This window comes from Hibiscus syriacus, unplaced genomic scaffold (genome assembly GCF_006381635.1).
Source record: "Hibiscus syriacus cultivar Baekdansim isolate YM2019G1 unplaced genomic scaffold, ASM638163v2 tig00112738_pilon, whole genome shotgun sequence".
Classification (NCBI taxonomy): Eukaryota; Viridiplantae; Streptophyta; class Magnoliopsida; order Malvales; family Malvaceae; genus Hibiscus; species Hibiscus syriacus.
In genome coordinates, this window is record NW_024063392.1 from 1,142,722 (window position 1) to 1,166,719 (window position 23,998).

At 33.5% G+C, this 23,998-nt stretch overlaps 2 protein-coding genes across 2 annotated transcripts; one reads left to right on the top strand and one right to left on the bottom strand.

The window, feature by feature from the left end:
• Positions 1–1,421: 1,421 nt before the first annotated feature.
• On the bottom strand, positions 1,422–2,033 carry LOC120182882. The gene has a single exon (XM_039187722.1). It carries the CDS (start codon positions 2,031–2,033, stop codon positions 1,422–1,424), a length of 612 nt encoding a protein of 203 aa, XP_039043653.1.
• Positions 2,034–19,711: 17,678 nt separating this feature from the next.
• LOC120182883 lies at positions 19,712–22,050 on the top strand. Its single transcript, XM_039187723.1, has 4 exons — positions 19,712–19,826; positions 20,489–20,502; positions 20,676–21,233; positions 21,334–22,050. Exons 1-4 carry the CDS (start codon positions 19,712–19,714, stop codon positions 22,048–22,050), a joined length of 1,404 nt encoding a protein of 467 aa, XP_039043654.1.
• The last annotated feature ends 1,948 nt before the right edge of the window (positions 22,051–23,998 follow it).

The following is a 23,998-nucleotide window of genomic DNA, read 5'->3' on the forward strand; positions in this document are numbered from 1 at the left end:
CTCATTGTTCCCTACTTCGTAGAGTGCTACTCTACCTCTGGCCGTCTTCGACACCGGTTCGTAGAGTGCTACTCTACATCTCTCTTTATATTTATTTATTTATTAAATGAACATAAAAATTTTATTTATTTTCATTCATTTAACTTAATAAACTGAAATATTTTTTAGTTACACCCCTACTCTAGAGTCAAATGAAACTCAAAATCAGAAATCTGAGTAATTTTAGTACCAATATTTTTGTTGACAGTTGGAACTGAGGTCCCAACAGGATATCAAGCAGCTGAAAATGTGATATTTTTGCACGGCTTCCTTTCAACATCTTCATTTTGGACAGAAACAGTTTTCAGCCACCTATCTGAATCGTTTAAGGGTCGTTATTACAGGCTATTCGCCGTTGATCTTCTGGGATTTGGAAGAAGTCCGAAGCCAAATGACAGTATGTATACGTTGCTTGATCATGTTGAAATGATTGACAAATCCGTCATCTCGCCATTCCAATTGAATTCTCTTCATTTGGTGGCTCATTCCATGGGCTCCATAGTTGCTTTGGCCTTAGCTGCTAAATACCCCAACTTCGTCAAATCAGTCACTCTTGTTGCACCTGTAAGTACCAATAATCATTTACCTCGATTGTCTTTTTTGTATAATCAATTCGAACCGAGTGGTCTCTGCAATAAAAGTGAATGTTTTTCTTACTTGTCTCTGTTTTTCCGTGCTTCTGCAATTGGCCATACTTTCCTTCTGCAAAAGATGGCTCAAGAACTTCACTAATGGCGCTCAACAAACTTACCGGAAAGACACTGTGGCCGCCGTTAGCGTTCGGCGAATCCGTCATGTCGTGGTATGAACATGTGGGAAGTCATGTTGGGATTATCTTTATGTGGTCGTTAACGCAGCTGGTTATCCTTCTTCTAAGATGTTTTCGTCGTGAAATTTTATTTTCACTTCTATAGTAGTATGTTGGAATTTAGACGTTTTTAGTGTTATTCAATTTTTGTTCTTTTCTTATGTTTTTAACTTTTTATCTTTATATAAACATTTGTCGATCGAAAAAAAAATTGTCCCTTCTTTATATTTTCCACAAACCTAAACTTTCCCAACGTATTACTAATCTAAAACTTCAAATCACATAATAGTGAGAGATACATATATGATCGAATAAAAAGTTGATACCATACAAGTCCTCCAATATGGTTCACTACATGTATAATTGTTTGGAGATTATGCCCACGCATTCACCTTTGTCTATGAAGGGTGTGCATGATGGCATCAAAAACCATTACAATTTACAACCCAACACTCATATATTACAAATCTATTTACATCAACAAAGAACCAACACATAACAAAAATGGAAATTACACGACGCAGATTCAGTGGGGTGGATTTATCACTCTTTAGATAAGATAATTTATTCCCACTCAATCTTTCTTCTTCATCGATGTTCTTAAATTAGATCCTTCCCCATTGATTGTAGGAACTACGTACCATCCAACACAAGTACATAATACCGCAGCCGATCTTCCAAACAACATCAAAAACAACAAAATCAGGATTATGATTCCTGGGATGGAATAAGATGGCTTTCTCAGATTCTGAAACTCCACACTACTCCATGAAAATCTCTTCTTCTTCTTCACCTTCATCTTCTTCACTTTCGTGTCAGATTCTGATGGGGTTTGAAGCTTGTTAATGGGTTCGGGAGCACACCTCTCTTTGGTGTTTCCTGGTTTGGTTTTGTCTTCGTTCTTGTCTTTCAAATTTATCACGACCGGGACACAATCGTTTGAGTTGTTGTAAACGAATCGAACTAAGCTTTGGGATCCCGTTTTTGAGTAAATTTTTCGTCTTTTCTCTTCGAGTTCTGCTAAAAGTGCGGTGAACTGGTCGAGTCCCCGTTTTGAGTAGGGATTCTTGGTGTCTTTTTTTCTTTTTGATTTTCTTGGCGAACAAACAGGGCTGGTAGACCAGATTTCATCATCATCTTCTTCTTCTTGGTGATGGACAGCTCCGCATAGAAATGGATAAAACATTAGAGAAAGAAAAACTTTGAACTTTCTGGAGAATTTCAGGATAAAGTTTTGGTTTTGATTCAAGCACGAAATACACTTATAAAGACTAAATCTGAACCTACTTAGTCAAGTTCATGGTTGGAAGAAATAAACTAAAACACTAAAACAATAAGTATTAAAAATATTCACAGAAGCTTCCATTTGGCGTTTTGTTTGACTGGATAATGTTATCGGTGATTTTGTTTTTCCGTTTTGGTTATAGTTGGATACACCCAATTATTATTTTGATTTTGTTTCAATCACTAAATTATCTTTTTAATAATCATTATTATTGTTATGTTTGATTTTATTTTGATCGCTTTTCATTAAAAAAATTAACAGTGATACTGACGTGTCACATTAGATAATGTCATTTTAATATTAAAAAAATAAAATATCAGTAGTTCTTATATTTTTTTATTGATAAGTGATCAAAATAAAATCAAAATATAACGTTAATGATAATTTGAAAAATAATAAAATGAACAAAATAAAACTAAAATAAAGACTAAATGATTAAATATATAATATACCCATGATACGTTTGTGTTATGATATTGTTCATTATTCAAGTCATAAACATAATGAAAACGTTGTAGGTATTTACGAGGATTAATATTATATTATATTATATTTATACTTTATGATTCAAACAATTTCAAAAATGGAATGCCTAATTAATAATTCCAAACATATTTTTATAATTTCTGGGTGAGAGAGAAGATGAGAAATCAATTATGTTTAAAATAAGATATAAATTGACATCACCGGCAACTATGAATTTATCTTCTAGATGCAGTTGTTTGGATATATTTAATCCTCACACCTCGCTCTGATTAATTTATTTTGACTAAATCCTTCATTTGCTTCAAGAAGCCACAAATTGTAATTAAAAACCTACACACTTTTCCCTGTATCTCTCTATATCTATAAGAATTTAAGAGTGATATTAATAATAAAAGAAATATTATTCCTTTTTATTAGAATAAATGTTTAAAAATTCTCAATTATTTGACAATGAATCAAATAGATTTAAATATATATTTTATAAATTAAAACATTTTTAATAATTATAGTTATTTTTTTAAAAAAAAAATTAATCACTGAAAAGTAATAATTTTAATACAACGAAAGAAGTATCATTTAAAATCTTTTGTTTCTTTAGAGGACTAATTTGTCTACTTTGAAATAATATAGAAACCTCCCACCTACTCTTTAGACCTTGGAATTGTTAGTTGTTAATGTGGGCGATGAGATTGAGAACATATCAACAAAGTTTATTTTTTTAACGTAAGAAATTACAAGTTCAATTCCATTTTAGAAGTTTCAACATTTTATCTAGTTTTGTATGCATTACTTGTTGTTCAAACTTAGCATAAAATGATTAGAAATGAATGAAATAATCTTATTTTTGTATTTAATGATGTTCGATTTATTAATCGATTATTATAGAATTTTATTATGGGTGATCCTTTCGATCTTATTTGTTTTGTTCACAATGTCATATTTAAATCTTAATTTTCAAGAATAACTTACGACTCGTTTGGTTTTAGAAAATATTTTTTTTATTCTCTGAAAATAGTTTTCATTTTCAAACATTTGAAAATTAGAAAACTTGTTTGCTTAATAGAAATCAAAACTTAAACTTAAAAATATAAACGATGAAAATATATTTGATGCCTATTTTTTAAAAATAGAGATGAATGAATGTTTATTAAATAATTAAATTAAAATATATTTATTAAAAATTAATTGCATAAATTTAACATGTGAGTTATGCAACTATAAAACAATAAAATTGATAATAAATTGCATAACATAAAAAGTATTTTTAGTTTATAATAAGAATATAATGTTAATGCCTATTGTATATCAATTAAACTAAAAATGCACCCAAAAATATTATTGTCAAGAATAGCACGCAAAAATATCATTAAAATAAACATATATTTAATGATATTTAAGGCTCTCAAACTTTTGGGAAAAAAATGTGTAACCACTAAACCTTTTTTGCACACAATGTGACCTTTAAACTGCAAAAAATCAATCTAACTCTTTGACCAACGGAATCAAACATTGATCGTCCGATGCTTACATGATAATCTAAAATAATGATGTGACAGTTCACGATGTTATTATGACAATACATGATGGATGATGATGTGGTAGACGAGCTTAATTGATTTTTTGACTAAGTTTGAGGGCCTAATTGATCTTTTAGAAAGTTTGATGACTTATTTAATCTTTTAGAAAAATTAAAGAAACTGCATAAATTTAAAATATAAAATATAAACAATTATTAAGTTATTCAATACATTAAATGTAAAAATAAATTATTAAAAAAAGTTTAGTTTAAAGATCATATTGAGTGTAAGAAAATTCAAGAATCATCTTAATTTTTTTGTAGAGTTTGAGGTTTCATATACTATTAAGTCAAAAAATATTCTTAGAACGATTTGAACTTGTGTAAGTTAAGTTAAAAATCTAGTTCCCGTAAAATTTTTAAAATAACTTCAATGAAAATACTGAAAACATCTTTTTTATGTTTTCATTTTCCTGAAATCATTTTCTAATTTTACAACTAAACACATTTTCTTCAATTTTTTCTATTTTTTAGGAAAATGAAAATGAAAATAACTTATATTTTCTAAAACCAAACAGACCCGTAAATTTTCATTTTCTTGTCAAATTGAAATAAAATTCTTCCTTTTGTTACTCTTCAAAGCCTTAGTGTGAATTTTGAGCTTAGAGAAGGTGTTTTTAGTTAGGGTTTTGTATTAAGAATGAAAGATGGGATTTTTTTAACCCAAGCTCCATGAATGCTAAAATTCTAATATTTTGGAAGCTTAATGTGATATTTAAGTTGTCAGGGAAGGGATCGAAGGTAGTTCAATCAAGGGAAAGGAGAAAGTTGCAGATAGAAAGCTTGGGAGGCTTAAATTTTGTGTTCAATTGCACAAACCCTTGCCCTAAATGTGAAAGTCATATTGATGAAAACTAGTCGTTAGAGTTTTTTCTCGTGATTTTTCTAGTTTAATTTTTTTACGTAAAATCTTGATGCATCTTCTTCTATTTTGATATCTTTCAACTATTGTTATCTTTCTACAATTTAATATTATAATATTAAAACATGGTTGTAAAATGTATAATATAATATTTTGCAAATATGGTGATTTTTAAAAATAAATCACGTTATGTTTATGAAATATTTGCAATCATAATACAACCCAATCAACAAAAAACACCGCAATCATAATTTAATACTATATTTTTTATCCTTGACTTATGTTTGACCCATACCTGTCATCACCACTGTAACGTGCTACTCTTCCCCGCAAAGGTGATTGTTTTGCCTAGGGACGGAGTTAGGATTAAACTATGAGGAGGTAAAAAATAATTTAAATATCGATTCGCTATCGGAATAGCGACAGTTATATAGAGGTAAAGATGTCATTTGAAATTGTTATCGCATAATCGCATTACTCGTAATAATGTTTTCTATTTCCATAATCGCGATAAACGCATCGTAATTGAAAACACTATTGTAACTATAATTTAAATCTCTAGGACAAGTTTAATTTTAAAATAAATAGGATCTTAAAAAGCAATTAAGTCATATAAAATTAAGAAATTGATAGTATAATTCTAATGATTTTAAAATTAAATGTCTTAAAAAGTAATTAAATCATATAAATTTTGGATCAAGAGTTAATTCTATTAATTTTAAAACTGACGGTATCCCAAAAGTAATTATACCAAACAAATTGAGAGGTAAGGCTTAATTATAATAGTTTCAAAATATTCAATGGCCTAAAATATAATTAGCCCGTCAATGTTAGTGGGCAACTGCCCCTCCCATCCATAAGGTGGCTTCGTCCCTGGTTTTGCTTTTGCCCCTCCCTGAGTTCTCCATTGTTCCTTTGAAGCATTACAGTAAAGTCCCTTTCTTTCATTACATCAATGGCTCGTGTCAAGATTCTTCAATCTTTCAGGAAGATATATTGTTCTAGTAATTCATGTTATTTCCTTTCTAGATTTTGAGTTAGTTTAGCTTTTGACCCTCTAAGATCACCTTATTACAAGAATATTTTTATATGGGAAAATTACAAGGAACCTTATAAGTTTAATCTGGATTTATTTTCATCAATGATTGGTTCCATTGATTTATGTACAATCACTTTTGAGGTAGAAAGAAGATGACAAGATTGTACATTTTTTTACAAACAAAAGAGAATAAGGCTAGGCCAATGATGAATTCATAGCTGAATTTCTACCAAGAACGTGAGAGGGCGTCATTCCAATAAGAACCATCGCCCCCCAAGTAGGGATCGAAACAAATTTTATGATAGATGTCAACTTATAAAAATTTAAAAGATAAAAATAAATTATTAATAAAAATATAAAAATAATCTAAATTATATTATAACTTAAAAATCTAAGAGAACGACTGCCCTCGATTCATTCCGTCCCTAAAGTTCCATCATCTCAATTCCCACATATTGTTAGTTAAATTCTCTTTATCCTCTACCCAGCATAAATTGGCTTTTTAAGTATGTCCATGTGATTTTTGCTAAGCTTCATTTTTTAAGAATTAACCTGCAACTGAAAGGATTGAAGGTCAATATAGTGGAATGATAGTTAGAACTACCAAACATTACATGATAACTCTTCACTGGCAGCAGTCGATGCCGGAGCAAGGCCCATTAATCACATCAACGATGTTGTTAGAAAACGTTAAACATCCAGTTGAATACTTTGTGACATTCGTTGAAGGCACGTCAACCGCGCCTTTACTTACATATCTACAAATATTATCTAATAAGAAATATAATGTAACACCCATTTCCCTATATGTCCCCGTACATGAGTCGTAGATGTAACATGTCTTTTAAAACGTTTATGTACTTGAAAACCAGTAAAATTTGGTTTCTTTAAATAAAACAGTTTAATAAATAAATATACTTCTACTATAACATGTGCCAAAACTCATATTAAAACAATACGAACCCTTTCTACACGAATACATGCCAACTAGAAATTTAAAACAACAATAGTATGTTATTACTGATAACGGTAAGTAATCCTCGATGATTGATGCCAAGCTCAGTTCCTTACTCCACTCGCTCCTTTTACCTACGCGTAAAAATTATCACACGCTAAGTATACGCTTAGTGAGGCATAAGAAGAGTAACTAAAACATTTTAAAGCATAAGTAAGCCATAAAAGATCAAAATACGAATCAAAGAATCAATCAAGCCTTTCAGAATGTTGGTTTAGGCGATACTCCATAGGAATGAGCAAAATGAGTTCCTAAAGTAATGAATGATGTTGAACAATGGAAAAAGAATTACAAAGTGTATGAAGGCCAAGCTAAGAGGTGTTATCGTGATCTACAGATTGCAGAAAATAAATGTGATGCAACCTTAAATGATTTAGGGACATGTCAAGCAAATAATGAAATGTTGAACACATTCATTGGCAACTCGAAAGCTTCATTTCAAAGTCACAATCGTGAGAAAGACTCTGAACTAGAAGACAATATAACCAAGAACAAGACATTGACAGGGCTCGTACATGATTGTAGAAATCTTACACGAGAACTTCATAACCGCATCGAGTCTCTTACGAGAGAAAATGATCAATATTGTCTACAACTTCAAAGATTGAAACATAAGGTGGAGGAAAAAAATGCAATGAATGAGGCTATTACTCAAGCAAGCAATGTGCTCACAAGTTGGTCGACTTAGCTGGTTTTGCCAGAGATTAGAAGCAGATTGACGACTCAACACTGGATCATGCTTGGAAGTTAACCTAGCTTCTGAAGGAGATAGAGAAACAAAGAGTTAAAGATGTTAATTATATGTAGTTTGTCTATTCGATGTACTGAAACCTTTTCTATTCAATGAAAATTATTTAAGATGATCAATCTGGATCGACACCTTTATGCATACATGCATTGCATTTATTTATTTAAATGTTTTACATATATTCCTTATAAAAATCATGAAAATAATTTATGGAGAGTTGTGTGGAAATAATACCGAGATCATCCATTCACATTCTACTCCATCTTCGTTATGGATAAGAAGTTAGAGGCAATAGAATAGTCTCAACGTGATTTACGAGATCGAATACGAGATCAGTTGACTGCACTAAAATAGAATATGAGAAATCAAGCATTAAATTTGCAACAAGAAGTATCGAGTCAAATGACTGAAGTGTTGGCTGCAATGGATGTTAAAAAAGAGAAAGTATCTGCTAAAAGACATCACTGTTATCATATTGACGCACCAAGGTTGGCAAACCACCCTAAGGCATCCTATTCAAATTAGGGGAAGAGTCTAGCTAATCCTAAGCAATTAAGAGGAAAAATTAAGCAGCTAGAGGGATTGGTTGAAGCGATGGCAATTGTTGAGGCCTCCCACAAGAATTTAGAAGCAAGATAGCTCAGCCTAGTCCCCGACTTGGTTATCCCGCATGAATTTAGGGTATCTGATTTTGGAAAATATGATGGTACTAGTTGTCCTTTGATCCATCTGAAGATGTTCTGTAAAAAGATGGAATGATACTTGAATGACGATAATTTGTTGATTCATTACTTCCATGACAGTTTTGTTGGACTGACTGTAGTATGGTAAAACCGCTTGGGTAAAGAACAAATTAAGTTATGGGTCAATTTGGCCAATACCTTTCTAGAGCAATATAAATATGCCAAGTACTTGGCTACAAATCGTCAAGATCTCTAGAAAATGAAGATGGAAGCTACTGAAAGCTTTAAAGAGTATGCATTAAGATGGAAGCGAATAACAACTCAGGTTCAACCTCCTATGCTGAAGGAAGAAATGCTATACATGTTCCGTAAAACTCTTCCAACCCCTTTTTTGAGTTAATGCTCACAAATTCAACAAAAGATTTTGAAGATCTTGTTACAAATGGGAAATTAATAGAAAATGCAATCAATAAAAGGAACTTGAAGGTCACCTCCAAAAGTTCAACCAATCAAAAATCAAAAGATTATGAGGTGAATGAATGTCCTTTCCAAATTCCTCACAATCGCAAAAGAAATGAGAATATTATCTGCTCAGATCAGCAAAAGAAGATTCCTCAAGTAAGAAAGGTTCTAGAGGTGTTCCAAACACTCATATCAAATTTGTTTCTCTATTTGATTAAAAGTCAATACCTTACTTCAAGACCGATAAAAGTAATTCCCAACCCTTCTGGTCATAAATATGATGAAAATAATGTTTATGAGTTCCACATGCGAGAACCTCGGCATTCTACGAGGAACTGTGGTCCGTTGATGAAAGAGATAGAGATGTTCGTCAACAATGGGGTTAACTCGAGAAATGGATAGCTAACGCAAATGTGGTGTCAAAGCGCTAGATGGAGCATTCGATTAAATTAAATTCCCTGACATCGGGTGGACAATAAGGAGAAATATGGGATCATTATATGAATTCGTTGCTCGTCCTCTGTGGAGATTAGTTGCATTTTGCATGAAAGTAACATGTTTTGTTTGAATTTATTTTTCTGTCTTTCTTTGTTTTTAGGATGTTTTTAAAGTTTTAATTGAATCAACACCACTCCTTTCAGACTATGAGCAATGAAACAAATTTCTTTTTGAAGTTCAATGAATATAATAGATTATTCTTATAGTCATTGACAATTGATAAAATTGAACCATTGTAAAACAATAACCCTAATTATGTTTTATAGATTACACCCAAATGGTACACTCATCTTCTTGCAGGAGTGAACATTCTCCTCATGCGACAAGAGGTACAAAAATAATACATTAAGGTATGAATAAAAGCTGAAAAAATAAAGTGACTTTCGTGTATGAAGTTGCGAAACTAATGAGACCACACTTCTATTGAGGACGTTTGATGACGATCCTAATCTTTGCAATTGGAATGGTCGCTTGGGAATTGAAATCTAAAGATGAAATTTTCTGACTTGCAACGACACCCAGACTATAACAAATTCTTCTCGACAAGCTTAAGAAATTGAATTTGTATACCCAGGAGGTTAGTATAATTATATGTATACAATAAAGTTGAGCTATTCCTCTAAAGTAATTGGTTAAAACCATTGGCTTTATGGATAGATTCCTTCAACTAGCCAAATAAAGGCACACACATATATATACACACACAATAAATTTGAGCTATTTCGCTAAAGTAATTAGTTAAAAGCCTTGGCTTTATGGATAGATTCCTTCAGCTAGCCAAAAAAAGGCAAATTAAGTTAATTTAAATAAATAAAGAGTTTCAGTGAAGATTGACAAAGGGAATTGATGAACACTTGTTATAGTCAACTTCACACAAGCACTCAGAAATTTTGTTTTTAGACTGATATTTCGACACAACCTTTTCTTAAGGAGTCTATAAAACTTGAACAAATGAAAGATTTCAAAGAACCGAAATGGAAGTGTTTTAAAAGGTCTAGTAATTAAATATGTTAGTTGCTTCATTTTGTCTGTATCTAATTAGAATGCTAAGCCAAGATAGGGGCATGTCAGGATGATTGCGAAGACTGAGGAAAGAATGATGTCTTGATGATTAAAACCTTATAAAAATAAAAAGTCAGCCTGTTGATTTAACCACTTGTCAAAAGGCTGTGATTTTTTAAATAAGATAAAATTCCTAATTTACTTTATATTCATTGAACTATTGATTTGTTTCAATTGTGAGCCCGAAGCAAGTGGCAACATTTTTCTTTATAAAATTCTTTCATTTTTATCAATTCTAAAAATAGAAGAAATAATACAAAATTCCAAACTGAACAATATCTAGAGAACGAATGAGAGGTCCTAGAAGCTGATGAGGCTCATTCTGCCTCAAACGAAGAAGTGGGACAATAAACAAAAACAAAGGAAAGGAAAATAAGCTATGCAAGAGAAATGAAGACATTCTCCGATTTTCAAACGATAAAGCCTGAAAGGTCAAAAGACTCAAGATCACACTTCTTTATGATGTTGTCAACATCAAAAGGTGGACGATCGCCTTAGTAAGAAGTGAGCCTCACCACTTGGTGTGTTAGGGGAAAAAGATGAAAACAAGAACAACTTATCTTAGAAAGTAAATCACTCATGCTTCAGTTGGAAGAAGAGCCCAGAAGAAACAACTCTGATAGAGCAATTAAGCAGTGACAGAAAAGGCATCAAGACCATATACTTGACCATGACAAGAATTCAAGAGAGAAAACGATTCTTTAAGACATGATATAAAGAGGGTCTGATGACATAAGATGATCATATTGTTCCCCAAAAGATGTAAGCCTAAGTTTTTTAAGTTACCACGTTGATGTCAAGGCAGGATTTATCCGAGAGTGATCAAATGAAGGGAGATTGAGCTCTCCACTTTGGAATCAGAAGAAGATAGATAATCAACGTACAAGAACCTTATGCATTACATTTAGATGTATTTAAGTGTATTCATATTGTCATACCTAGATGCATAATTTTATAGATATTCCAACGAAGAAAGAGAAAGAAAAAAAAAATCAAAAATCAAACCTCAAATAGAGGGAATTACATTTAGAGGGGCAAAACCTCAAGAATTGAGGAGCCTAACCCACAGAACAATCATTACCTTGAAGCAGGCGTGTTACCCGACCAATATTATATTTTCAAATGAATTTTTTTAGAGAAGTCAAGTTTGATTTTCTAAAGTTTCTTGATGATTGTTCCTACCGGAATGATATTTTTAAATGAATTTTTAAAGAAGCCAAGTTTGATTTTCAAAGGTTTCTTATATGACATTTTCAAATGAATTTTTAAAGAAGTTTGATTTTCAAATGTTTCTTGATAATTAAGTCCTTTGGTCATCTATAAGACATTCGAGCAATATGTTTTCATATGATGTTTAAAAAATTAGAAAACGATTTCCAATGTTTCTCATTTAATAATTAATAATAAAAATGAAAAAATTAATGAATGAAAAAATAGAAATGAAAAAATAGAAATGAAAAAAATAAAGATAAATCCTTAAATATGATAATTAATGATAGATATGTATTTTACAGGTTCATCACTTATAAGATTATGACAAAGCAAATTAGAAGACTTCCAAACATACATGGAGTCAAATCATTAGATTGAAAAGATGGGGCAATGAATCGGTGAAAGATCAAGGGACGTTGGAGTTAAATGAGATTGCAATCAGATCAGACAAAATTAGGTCGTTATTTGTCTTTGTCACATTATTATTTTCATATCAACAAGCAAAGAGAAACAGTTGTAATACTCTAATTTTACCTAAATAATTCGAATCAAACTAATAGAGATCGGTGACCAAGTTAAAGATGATTCACGTGTTGTGATCGAATTAATTCAAGTGGCTTTGGCAGTGAGCGGAAATAGTTCAGGGCTTTGAAAAATTGCAAACATTTACATTTGGCCTTGGTGACCATACATTTATTCAAAGCAAAACCTCTACATCAAATTCAAATACCCGTTTAAAATTAATGGCAAAGTCCAAAGTTCACAAACCCATGTATTAAACTAAATTCCAAAAACCATTTACATGTAAATACCCATTAAAATGTCCCAAGACCTGCCAGCAGCTTGTGTGATCCCTTGTCCATGTGTGAACAACCAAGTTGCCCCTTCTCATGTCAGAGTCCCATACAAACGACGAGTGGTCCCAATCTTTCACGGGTACCTCAACACAGCCACGAAGCACTCCAGCAAACCAAAACGTTCCACATCAACAGCCATCACACCAAATGAGCATGGAAGCACAAACAAATAAAAAAACAAAAGGAATTGTAGAAAAATCAGATCTTTTTTTCTGTTGGATTGACAAATGTAACCAGTAATGGTTTATTTAAACCCCAAAAAATCACTTGTACGGGTTGGTTCCTCCCCTTTCTAGAGAACCAGAGTCCGTTCTTAAAAAAAAAAAAAGGCCAAGACCAAAACATTTTTTCGAAGTTACTTCCCATTTTTCCATCAGCTCCTCCATTTCGAATCAAAAAGGAAACATAGAGTAAATCCAAAAAAATCGAAAGTAAGCAACAAAAACCATATCCACTCTGTAAAGGTATTCTTCATATTTTAGCAACTATAGTTTGAGTTTTAGAACAAGACTAAGATTGAGAGAGAGGCTAGAGTTTTGATTTTACCTGTCCAGTTGGGGTCTCCCACTCGTTGCCGGAGTGAGTTTCAGTGAGAGTCAAGAGTCGTCGGTCGTTTAAGAGGGGGCGTTTGGCTTCTTGAAGCTCCATTTTTGGGTTAAAACCGAGTAAATAGGGTCTTTACCGATTTAGGTGGTCGGAAGAGGTAACGACCACCGATACAAGGCGGCCGGCGACGGGGTGTGAACTTCATGAACTCTCGGTCGTAAGAGAGTAGAAGACCAGAGAAAGTTTTCTAAAAATGGGGGCGGCAGCTTTTGTTCGTTTAGGTTGAGTGTTTAATACAAAAATGGTAGAAGGTAATAGTGTACAAATTATTTTTAAGTAAAATCTTCTTTAGGTTTCCCTAGTCTTGCCATGCTTTTGCAAGTTAGTCACCAATCCCATGCGTTTTTCATTATTTGCAAAGTCAAGGTCCTTATGCAACCATTTTCCACTTTGATTTTCATTAGTTTTGGATGATCAAGTTTAGAGTCAAATCATGTTAAACCCCCTGAAGTTTAGGCATGTTTTTACAAAATGATCACCTTTTTTTTTCAATTTTTCACATATTTCGAATCTGATGCTCTTATTTTCTTATTTTCTATTTTAGTCACTTACTGCTCATTTAATTTACTTATATTTTTATTTGATTCGATCTTATGGTGACCTGATCCGAGGTACGACCCACATTATTATGATTCATACCCTTTTAATATTATTCTAACTTTTGACTTTCTAAATTCTAACTACTAACCACTAACTTTATGTAACACCCCAATTTAGAGGCTAAATTTTAGGAATTTTAAAGTATTAAATTTAAAGTGGTATTTTGGAAGAAATTGAGGATTAACTTGTAAAATTTTAAAATTAGCAGACCATTTTAGGAAGTGTAGAAAATTCAGTGACTAAACTCATAATTTAGCCATTATAAGTTCTCTTCCCCTTGTGCTTTCTACAGATTTTGCTTATTTTCCTCCTCCGGTCAACCCACTTTGAAATCTGATCTGCTCACTGTCCGACCACCGTTTGACAAACCGAAACCACTATCGTGTTCGTTGTCGACCGAAGAACAAAATCCCTTAAACCTTTCGTCGTGAATCAACGTCGTTTGTCGTAAATTTCAACCGGAAGTATCGTCGATTTTAACTCAATCTTTGTTGGTTTTTCGTCGATTCACGTTGATCCGACCACCCCGTTTTTAACACCTCTCGCACCATCGTGTTCGTTGCATCGTTCCGACTCCACTGATACTCTTCTCGTCTCTGTCGTTGCCGACGCGTGGAGGGGTGAGAAAGTCAAAGTTTCCGACGTTTCGAAATCAAGCTCTCCATCATTGTGAATCGAGCTGTGTAAGTGTCTCAAAATGCCATAAACTATTTTTTAGAAATTTTTTCGGGAATTTTTCAGACACCGTAGCACTGTTCACGGCATCACGCGCCACCCCCCTGAGAGTGGGCTTCGTCTGGCAGCTTGGTGAACAGTTGAGCCGAGCCGAGCCGCTGAGCCGAACCAAGCCAAGCCGACTGAGTCAACCTGAGCTGAGTTAACTCGGATGAGTCAAATCACTGGGTAAACTCGTTGACTTTGACCGGGGTCAACCCGTTGACCATTGACTTTGACTTTGACTTTGACCAAAAAGTTAAAAATTTTGAAAAATCATATTTTATACTTTTTGACGTCCTGAGATCGATTCCACAGTCCGTTTTGCCAAATTCGGACTCGAAAGCCTCGAAATTGTCAGTCAAACCCGTTTACTTTGACTTTGACCGAAAAGTCAAAATTTTCGAAAAATCATATTTTATGTTTTTCGACGACCTGAATCCGAATCCGAAGTCCATTTCGCCAAATTCAAACTCGGTAAGTTGTTTTTCCCTGATTTATCACCCGATTCGATCCATTTTTCGTAATTAAGTTCCATTTTTAATGAAATTTCAGTTGATATGTATCAAAGGAATTATTGGAAGTTGATTTCAAGATCGAGGGCGTTAAAATGGAATTTATATGGTCAATCAGTGTGTCATGGAAATCGAGGTAATACATTACTACCTCTTTATGCTTTATGGAACATGTTGATAATAGATAAATGCATGAATGTATATGATTTATTTATTATGCCTATTTGATTATGGATGGAGTCGAACCGAATACGGTTTAAGTGATAAATTAGTTAAGATTCTATTGAATTACAAGTCCTGTGATTAAGTGATAAGGAATCAGTTCTGAATATGTAAATTATAATTTATCTTATTAAAGGTACTTGGATGATAAATTATGAGAATACTACGATTAGGTAAAATTACGAAAATACTTTTATGTTGTAATAAGGACAAGAATTGACTCTGGAAGTTGGATAAGAATTTTTAAAGACATATTGATATGAAGAAACTGTTGATGTGTACAAAAAATACTGGTTTTGCTTAGGAAATCGGGATAACCGATTTCTAAATCCAAGATGACTTGTACAAGATACTAGAAGTTTTGTTAAAAAATAATGTAAAGTTTAAAGATTATCCGGAAAAGAGATAAATCCTAGAATCTATGAATTATAACTATCTTTGTTAAGAGTCTTAATACCGAAATTATATGGTTAAGAAAGTATGAAATTACCCTTGAGAGGAAAAAATAGTCCGAATTGACCCTGAATGGAAAAGTACTCAAGAAGTCATGCCTAAATCGATGAATTACTAGTTTTATCGTTAAGTTACACGTTTATACAACAAATTCCTGATAATCCGTAAATCTCCGAGTTATGAGTAAATACCTGAAGAATAATTTATCGATTATGCTCTTTTGATAAAATTGTTCGAAAGGACTGAAATAAATGATAAGTTTGAATTTTATAATAAGATTTGACGGAAGGAAATGATTGTAATACACTGGATCTATAAAATGACCAAAATATCCCTGGAATGGAAATGACCCAAGAATATCACCAAGCTCAGGAATGATTGGATATCCTCGAGCTATGAAATGAATTGAATAAAACTGAGCACCAAAAATGACCAAAATGACCTTATGGTCTAGACTAAGTAAATGTCTTGGTTAATTAAGAAATTCAAATAAACATAGGTGTTGTACTACCCTTAAAAGTAATGAAACACAATTTAAGTGAGTAGATCAACCCTAATGCTATGTCAATACCTGAATGGCATAGATATCACTTGAATGCGTGCTCATTCTCTCAGGTTTGGATCGATGATAATTCTGGAAGTACTTAGCTCAGCTCAACTCTAAATCGCATTCGGTACTAAGAAGTGGATATTCGTTAGACAAATCAACCACGAAGGCCAAATTGAACTGAACAGAAGTACAATACGTATCCGAAATTCAGAAACGTCTGAATTACTCTATAAAACCCCGAAGTAATTGGAATTGACTTAACTGCTAAATGAACTAAGTAACCTCAATGACTGAGGATTAAGTAAGTGATTTGGATAAGTCTGGAAACTCTGATGAGTTTATATAGTGTACCATTACTATGGGTTATGAACCAAAAATTAAGTACGTCAACATTTCCTGTTATCGTTGAAGCGTGGAAATGAAATAAAGCCCCTTGGAAGACCCATTCAGCGATGACTCAAAAGATGATTTATGGACAATAATTGTTGGTATTAAAGAATGAATACCTGAAGGACAAAGAATGAATCGGTCAACATGCATTAGTTTTGGGAGTTGTTCAGCTTGAGTTATATTGATAATCTGATAGATCGACACAGACTGTAAATGTCATGAACCTTCGTCTCATTCTGAATAACTGATGATTCCGCCAGTTATTGGACTCTTCCAATAGTGATTCTAAATTCCGACATTCTATCGGTATAATGAAGATCCGTGTTTCTCTGCCCGATAAGATTATCATGTACCTCTGAATAATATATATAAACTCTGGTGTGTTCCCTAATGACATAAATATTTTATCTGATTTACGATTTGAATTCTGTTATGATACCATACTTGGATTCTGATATGATACTTGACCTGGATTCTGATTTGATACTTGACCTGGATTCTGTTATGATGTATGACTTGAATTACGTTTTGATTTTTTATATATCCGTTTACGGACGTAACATGTTTTAATTGGGGTATTGTTGGAGGAAGAATATTTGCAGGCTCCTCGGCTTTGTGCTCAAGGCCTTACTGGACTTGACGGGGTTGTATGGTTCTGGGGAACCTACACATTTTGGACGTGTTCGGATGGGGGAATTACTATGGTTTTTGAATTTTAAAAATATGTTTTAAAAATATATGTATCTTTTCACTGGTTTTATGGGAACACACTGGATAACCTATTCTGATCTCCTGAACCTAGACATCCGAAATATTTCCATCTGAACTGAATACTATCTGTTACTACCTGAGATATCAATGGGACCTCAGCTCAGCCTAAAAATCTGTAGATATCTGAACCAATAAGGAAATATATATGTTTATCTGTATCTGTACGCTCTTCAGCATCATCTGGTAGTTCTGTATTACTGAGCTTTTCGAAGTTTACTCTATTACTCACCATTGCAAGTTAAAGGAATTGTACCAGTGTAGCTATCAACTTCAGTAAAGGAGTTCTTCCGGTGTTGTTTGCAGAGTATGGTACATTTGATTAGGGGCATGTAATTGTATTTTGTTTTATATATGAGTCTGAAAATCTATTTTAATTCTGCATACCGATTTAAAGATTTTATAAGTTTACATGTTTTAATAAAAGTTTTAAATTTTCTGAGATTTTTACAGTGGGTCGCTCCGGTGGCCCTAATGTGACACCACAGATCGGATCGGGTTACCCGCATCGGTCTGAGGGGGTTACACTTTAATTTATTATATTCGAATCATTGTACGACCACACGGTGACCCACCACGGGGTACGATATGTGTTATTACAGTCCGAGTTAAGACATTAACATTATTAACCTTTAACTTATGACCTTTATTTTATTTTTATTTCTAATGCTACTAACAGCTAACTACTAACATTTTTTATTTCATTTTTTATGTCACTAACCGCTAATTTTTATTTTTTCGTATTAGAACCATTGTACGACCTTGCCATGACCAGTCACAGGTATGAGTCGCCTTATTACGTTCTGGGTTAACAATTAAAATATTAATTTCTAAACCTTATTTTCTTGGTATTTACATTCCAATATATTAATTATCAGGTTTTATTATTCTGCCCTTTATTTTTTTGTATTTACATTTAAGCCCTTTTAAATTCCAGCATTTACTTTTCAGCTTGTTCTTTAATTTGAGCTTCATATTATGCTTTATTTCATTTTAGTATTCCATGTTGTTTATAAGTTTTATGTCATTTCTATTGCATGTGATTTGCTTTACTTGTATAATTAGTCCATAAACTTTTTATTATTTTATTTTAGTTCCTATTGGATGTTGATTTTAGTTTCTTTTATTTATTAGTTTTCATTTTTAATCTCCCATATTATTAATGGTTTTGATGTGTGACAATCCTTGTAATTTTTCATCAATGTAGATCTATTTTAATTTAGATTTTTTTACTTTTATGAATTTGGCCCGTGTTTCTTATTTTATTTTGACCCTCGTACTATTATATGTGTAGTATAACACTACCTATTGTTGTTTAAAATGATAGAATACCTCTTAAACTCGGAAATGATAATCACTACCTTACTTCGTACTCGTATGAATTTTTGAAAGCATATAACATAGAATGGGCTTGAGAAGTGCAACCTATCGAGGTAATACGATGTTCGAACGAAAATGAACTTGAAAATAATCGAGTATGCTTTGATAAAAAAATGAAATTGATCAATGTTAAATAAAAGGATCACATTTTAAATTTTTACTCGAACCTACAAATTCCACCACTACGACAACGTACAAGCAATCATGTACCAATTTTGGGCTATGTGGAGGTGCTTACTCTTCCCCACATATGACCAACTCCCAAGCCCTTAAAAATGAATATTTGATAAACGCAGACTCATTTTGTCTGATTTTTTTAAAAATCGTTTTTTTAAAAAAAATTAAGTATTCAACCTATCTAATCAAAATGACGATTGTGACTCCAAATCCTTTCCAAATAAAATTAATTTTGAAACCCATTATTTCTCGAAAGTCATACCGTACCTATTTTTATCATTTAAAAAAATGGTGTCGGTGGTGTGTTAACAATGTTTGTAAAGTAAAAATAGCAAGGATAGGTGACCATATTTATGGATATTGGAAACAGGTTACAGGAGAGGGGAATTCCAAAAACACGTAGCAAGAAACAAGCAACATAGCTAAGGGATGGTTTAGAAAGAGGTTAACTGATGCTCAACTAGGTTAAAGTCCGAAAATCTCTAGCATCAAAATGAACAATGGAAAAAATATCTTCACATATAATTCCAATGCATGGGTTATAAACTTGTTAGTTTTTCCCTCAAATGAACCAGTTTCTAAAAACTGTGAAATCTACACACGAATGACATACATGCAAACATGTCAGCCTACATATATGTACACATGCTAGTACACATCTTTGCTGAAGTTTTATGTTTTATGCTGGGATTTGGTACACTGTGATGGGGGCATTACTTGATGTTGTAGGAAGATTGAAGAACCTTCTAGACGGGACATATGGAAGTGGGCAGCAGTCAAAGGCTCTAAAATCACCTGAATTGTGGAGAAAGACCATTGGTTGAGGGTCCATTTCCTTCACCTATAAATAGGAGTGTTGTTCTCATCACATGATCATTGAATTCTTCATCTCCTATATCTTTCTCCATATATTTGAGCCACGATGCAAGTCTAGTTCAACCGTCAAGGAGTGTAGCAGCAGCGAAGGAGCAACAATGATCAATTAGGGTTTAGCATTGGCTTGTTGTTTCGAACTTGAGAGAGGAAAAAATGATTTTCTTAATGTTGAATTTTTATTACTTTTATTTTGGGTATCGAACATAAAGTGTTCAATTGAATGCTTATATGATGACTTTTGGTGATTTAAATTATGTTTATGATGGTGTGGTTTTAATATGATGTTGATTAGAGATAATATCATCTTATACATGTGCTTTTTTATTAATTTTAGAGATGAAATTAATTTAGGATGCATGCTAGTTTTGTTACAAAAGAAGTGCTTAAGATAGTAGCATATATATATAGAGAGAGATATAGGATACCTATGATTATGCTTGATTATGAACTTATAAGATTTTTAATGAGAACTAGAAGTTTAATATTGTGGATTTATCTTAGCATAACTCATTAACATAGTACTTCAGCATTACTATTGTGTTAGCAGCCCAAAAACAATAGCATCTTATGTCCATTGGTTTTTAATGCTCCCTTGATTGTTGTAGCTTTTCCCTGCTCTGTAATATTGATAATTCTATTTTTACTTTTTGTTCGCCAATTATCAACTTCAACGCTTCTTTACACCTTAACTCTATTGTAATCACTTTGCTCCCTATGGATTCGACACCAGTAACACTCTTTTGTTGCTACTTTGTTACTTGTTTGACAGTGTATGCTTACACTTTTCTGTAGCATTTACACAACATCACTTATAAGCAATTTCACCCAGCCAAAGCTCCAGGCATTAACGGCCTCCCGGTAAGTTTATATCGATCCTTTTGGCCATTGATTGGGGATGATGTTAAGACCTTTTTTCTTGACATCCTTCATGGTCGAACTCCCATGGATTCGATCAATAAGACGGTGCTAGTTTTGATTCCAAAAGTCAAGGACCGGACGTTAATCCATCAATTTCGGCCTATCGAGTTATGCACAGTGATTTATAAGATTGTTTCCAAAGTTCTTGTTAACCACTTGAAGCATATTCTACTAGATTGTGTGGATGATACACAGGTTGCCTTCGTTTCGGGTATAATCATCTCCGATAATTTTCTTGTGGTGCAGGAACTCTTTCACTATTTGAAACATGATGCTCATGGCCATTCTCGTGGGGTTAATTTAACACTTGACGTGGAGAAAGCTTATGACAAGATTGAATGGTCGTTCCTTCAATTGATGTTGTTGCACCTTGGATTTTATTCGGATTGGGTTTTTTTTCTCATGACTTATGCGAGAACAGTCTCATATCAGGTTCGAATCTATAGGTTGCTTACCGCTTTATTTCAACCAGAACGGGGGCTTCGTTAAGGAGATCCTCTATCCTTTTTTTTTGTTTGTTCTTTGTATGTAGGGATTGTCCTCTATTTTACAGTTCGATCAGAATTCTCACCGTCTATCTGGTCTGCGTACATTTGCCCAAGGTCAACGAATTACACATTTGTTTTACGCCGATGATATCTTTTTATTTTTACATGATTCTGAAGCTGAGTACCACAAGTTGTATGAAGTGCTTCACCATTTTGAGTTGGCTTCGGGTAGATTATTAATTCTAAGAAGTTCAGCATTTATTTTAGCCCACACACACGTGCTGCTCGTTGTGATTTGTTGTGTTCGATTTTGGGAGTCACAGCTGTTGCTGATCCTTGTCGTTACCTTAGCTTGCCACTTCTTATCAATTCTCATCGGGAAAGCTCTTTTAATTTTCTTCGTGATCGACTGGTTACGCAAGTTCGTGGTTGGACTACTATTATACCATGGTGGTCGAGAGGTGTTTCTCAAGTTTGTTGGCCAAGCATTGCCTACTTATGCGATGGGTTGCTATCTATCGCCCATTGGTCTGCTTAATGAACTCACTCGAGTGATGCAAAATTTTAAAAATACTTATGCCAACAACCCCACCAATCCATTACGAGTTGGACAGTCCATGGTTCCAAATCAACCAGTGTGGAATGAATCCTTGATCCGTAATGTGTTTTCCGATTCGGATGCATCCTTGATACTTCGTTGTCCTATTGCGCCTTCATCTTTTGACTTGCGGATATGGAGTGAACATTCTACCGGTGTTTAGTCAGCACGTTTGGGTTACTTTTGGTTAACACGATCGACCGTCTATCATCCCTTCTTCTCCCTCGGGTCTTTGGTTATTTATGTCTCGCCTCCCAACCCTGCCAAAGATAAAACTATTTGGGTTGTGGCTCGCCCATGAAGCTCTCTCTGTGGCCCGTCGTTTGGTTTCTGCTGGTATTGATGATGGTCTCTGTGCTATTTGTGGTAATTCCGATTAAACAGTTCTCCATGTCATCCGTGATTGTATTGATGCACAATCTATTCTTTTTTCTGTCGGTTTTTCTCTGTGCATTACTTTTCCATCACCATCGTATGGTGCCTGGTTAAAAGTATTGATGAATTTGACTTCGCCTGAAAGGTTCGCAGAATTGTTAGGGTTGTTGTACTCTATCTGATATCGATGCATTTACATCCATGAGCAACGCATCCTCCATAGATGGTTCATCATCTCCGACAGCAATGCGTTGCAACATTCCTTTATCACTTCCACATGTCATTCCTCCATGTTGAATGCAAGGTACGTGCTTTCATCTCGGCATAAACTTGTACCTGGTATGTTTAAAATCAATGTTGATGGTGCATGTCCATTTAACCAAGGAGCTGTTGCGATTGGTGTTCTCGCTCGAGATTCTACTGTGTTTGTCGGTGCTGGTCGAACACAAGTAGTGCCTGATCACGGTGACCCTGCAATTGTTGAAGTCGCTGTTATAACAGTCTGTATCCGACAACTACTTCGCCTATGCATCAATATCTCCTTGGTAAATTATTATCTAGTTGAGGAGCGCCAACTTTTGGATTCATTCCCTCATATTGAGGCATGTTCCATTCGACATTCGGCAAATACTACCGCTCATGCCCTTGTTCAATGGTCGTCAACCATGAACTCATCTTTTGCTTTTGATTATGATTTTTCGGATTTTATTTCTACTAATGTAATTCATGACGCTATTTCAGGATGATACATTTTTGTTGAATTTCAAAAATATATATATATAACTTTTAAATATACACTAATTGAATCATTGAAAACAAAACTCATATTACACACTGTTGATGTCTCTCAGCTCATGTTTATGTTTTTGCTGACACTTATCTTTGATACATACATATGCTTTTTTTTTCTTTTTGGTATATTAATTTTTCTTATTTTTATTTTGATCCTTATATCCTTTGCCTAGGTAACACAAATGGGTATTATTCTATTAAATAAATTTTAGTGCCATTTTGTTAAATAATCCAAAATTATTATTTAAATAAAAAACTCACTATTTTACGTAAAAATAATTCGATCAAACAAATTATCATACATCATGGGTTACGTTATTAAGTAGTTGATGTGATCAATCAGTAATACCATTTACAGCCGCCGGAGGGAGAGAGAGAGAGAAAAGAAGAAGATAGACTCGTGGTTTTTGGTTGGATGTTGGAGGAGTAATCAACCACTATAATCATTTCATTCGTCCATTTTTAATTGAACTTGTCCACATCTCTAGAGAATTGGACCAAATCAAAGGACTATTTACCTTTTATACCCCTAGAGATTTGGGCATCATATTTTACCAAATCAATACATGCATAAAAAACGTAGTCCAAAATAATATATGTTGAAATAGCAGCTAGGCCCTTTCATCAATAGGTCACACCTTTAACGTTTACCATTAATCATTGCCACCATCAATAGGTTAGCTTAACTTATATAATCAATATGGCTTTGATGCTTCATTGATTGGATGCTCCATTGTTTATCGTAAGTGTAATCACCATTTTTACCTTGACAGTAGTCATCTCCACGTTGCAACTCCAGCATATTCCAGCAAGCCCAGAACAACTGTCCCTCCACCAGAACAGTTGTCCCTCCACGTTTCAGCAACTTTCACGTCGTCGGTAGCTCCCACGGCCTCCCTTGCTCCACGTCCTGAATCAGCCAATCATCACAAAAAATAACATAA